The 1,419-nt window shown below is 70.8% G+C and overlaps 1 protein-coding gene across 1 annotated transcript; it reads left to right on the top strand.

Moving 5' to 3' along the window:
- The first annotated feature begins 255 nt into the window (after positions 1-255).
- Positions 256-783, top strand: APOA2 (apolipoprotein A2). The gene is made up of 2 exons (XM_035314401.1): positions 256-515; positions 610-783. The coding sequence occupies exons 1-2, from the start codon at positions 307-309 to the stop codon at positions 725-727; spliced, it is 327 nt and encodes a 108-aa protein (XP_035170292.1). The 5' UTR covers positions 256-306; the 3' UTR covers positions 728-783.
- The last annotated feature ends 636 nt before the right edge of the window (positions 784-1,419 follow it).

The raw sequence follows: 1,419 nt of genomic DNA, 5'->3' as shown, positions 1-1,419 counted from the left end.
ACAGAGCTGCAGGACGGGGCTGGGGAAGGGCAGAGGCATGGGGAAGGGCAGAGGCATGGGGTGGGGAAGGGTGGGAGGGAGATGGCTGGGCTGCGGGACAGGGATGGCGCAGGAAGGGGACAGGGGCTCTGTGGGGCTGGGATGGGACAAGAAGGGCATGGAAGTGCCACGGGATGGGGCTGGGGCAGGACGGTGACAAGGGAGCTGTGGGGTTGTGACGGGTGGGACGGAGCCATGGGGTGGGAGGGGGACGGCAGCACCCGACCCACTCCCCCGGGTGTCCCCACGCCCAGAGCCGCTGCCGCGATGAAGCTGCCGGTGGCCGTGTTGCTGCTGCTCTGCGCCTGCAGCCTCCAGGCCGCCATGACGAAACGCGAGGTTGAGCCTGAGCCCGGGGCCGAGGCCGCCCCGGACGCCACCATCCCCCTGAGCCGCCACTTCCAGACCTTGTCCGACTTTGTCACCAAGGAGCTGCCCCAGAAGCTGCAGGCGGAGGAGCTGCGGAGCCAGGCCAAGTACTGGGGGGGGCTGGGGGCTGGCAGCGGGGGGGGGGGGGGGGGGGGGGGCGACCCCCAGGGCCTCCCCTCACCGCTCCCTCGTCCTCCCCAGGGCGTATTTGGAGCAGGCCAACCAGCAACTGACGCCGCTGGCCCAGGAGCTGCGCAGCAACGTCCTCAACTTCTTCTCCTCTCTGCTGGAGCTGGGCAAGAGCAAGGAGCAGGCCTGAGCGCCGCCATGGAGCCCCCGGCCCCCCAGCACCAATAAAGCCTTTGAGCCGCCCGCCGCGTCCCGTGTGCTGTGTGTGCGGGGCTGGGGATGCAGGGACGGTGGTCGCCGTGCCCCTGGGCTGCGGTGGGGGCTCGGGAAAAAATAAAAAAATAAAAAATAATAATAAAAAAATAGGGCTGAGACCTGGCAAACTCAGCCCTGCCAGCACTAAAGATGGAGGCGCCCCCAGTCAAGATGGCGGACCCGGCGCCTCCTGCCCCTGAACAAAATGGCGGCGCCAGGCTTCGCCCCCTCCCCTCCGAACGTCACTTCCGTCCCACCGCCCCCAGCAAAGATGGCGGCGCGGCCGCGTTTCCGCCCCTCTCCGGGGCCCGGGGGCCGCTTCCGGGAGCGGCGGCGATGGCGGAGGAGGCGGCGCGGCGGGCTGTGGCGGAGCTGCCGCTGCTGCGGACGGCGGCGGGGCCCCGGGACCGGGAGCGGTGGGCGGAGAGGCTGAAGGAGGAGTACCGGGCACTCATCCAGGTGCGCCGCCCGCCGGGACACCGGGAACGGGGGGTGCCGGGGGGTTACCGGGGGGGGGGAACCCGGGGGGGCCTCCGGGCCGTTTCCGGCCCCGCGGGGCCGGGGGGCTTCCCGGGGGGGCCCCGGGGATTTAACCGGGGGTTTTACCGGGGGTTGACCCTCAGTACG

Source organism: Oxyura jamaicensis, unplaced genomic scaffold, assembly GCF_011077185.1.
Source record: "Oxyura jamaicensis isolate SHBP4307 breed ruddy duck unplaced genomic scaffold, BPBGC_Ojam_1.0 oxyUn_random_OJ72397, whole genome shotgun sequence".
Lineage (NCBI taxonomy): Eukaryota > Metazoa > Chordata > Aves > Anseriformes > Anatidae > Oxyura > Oxyura jamaicensis.
Note: the sequence above shows the minus strand (reverse complement) of the source record. Positions and strands in the feature narration are given on the sequence as shown.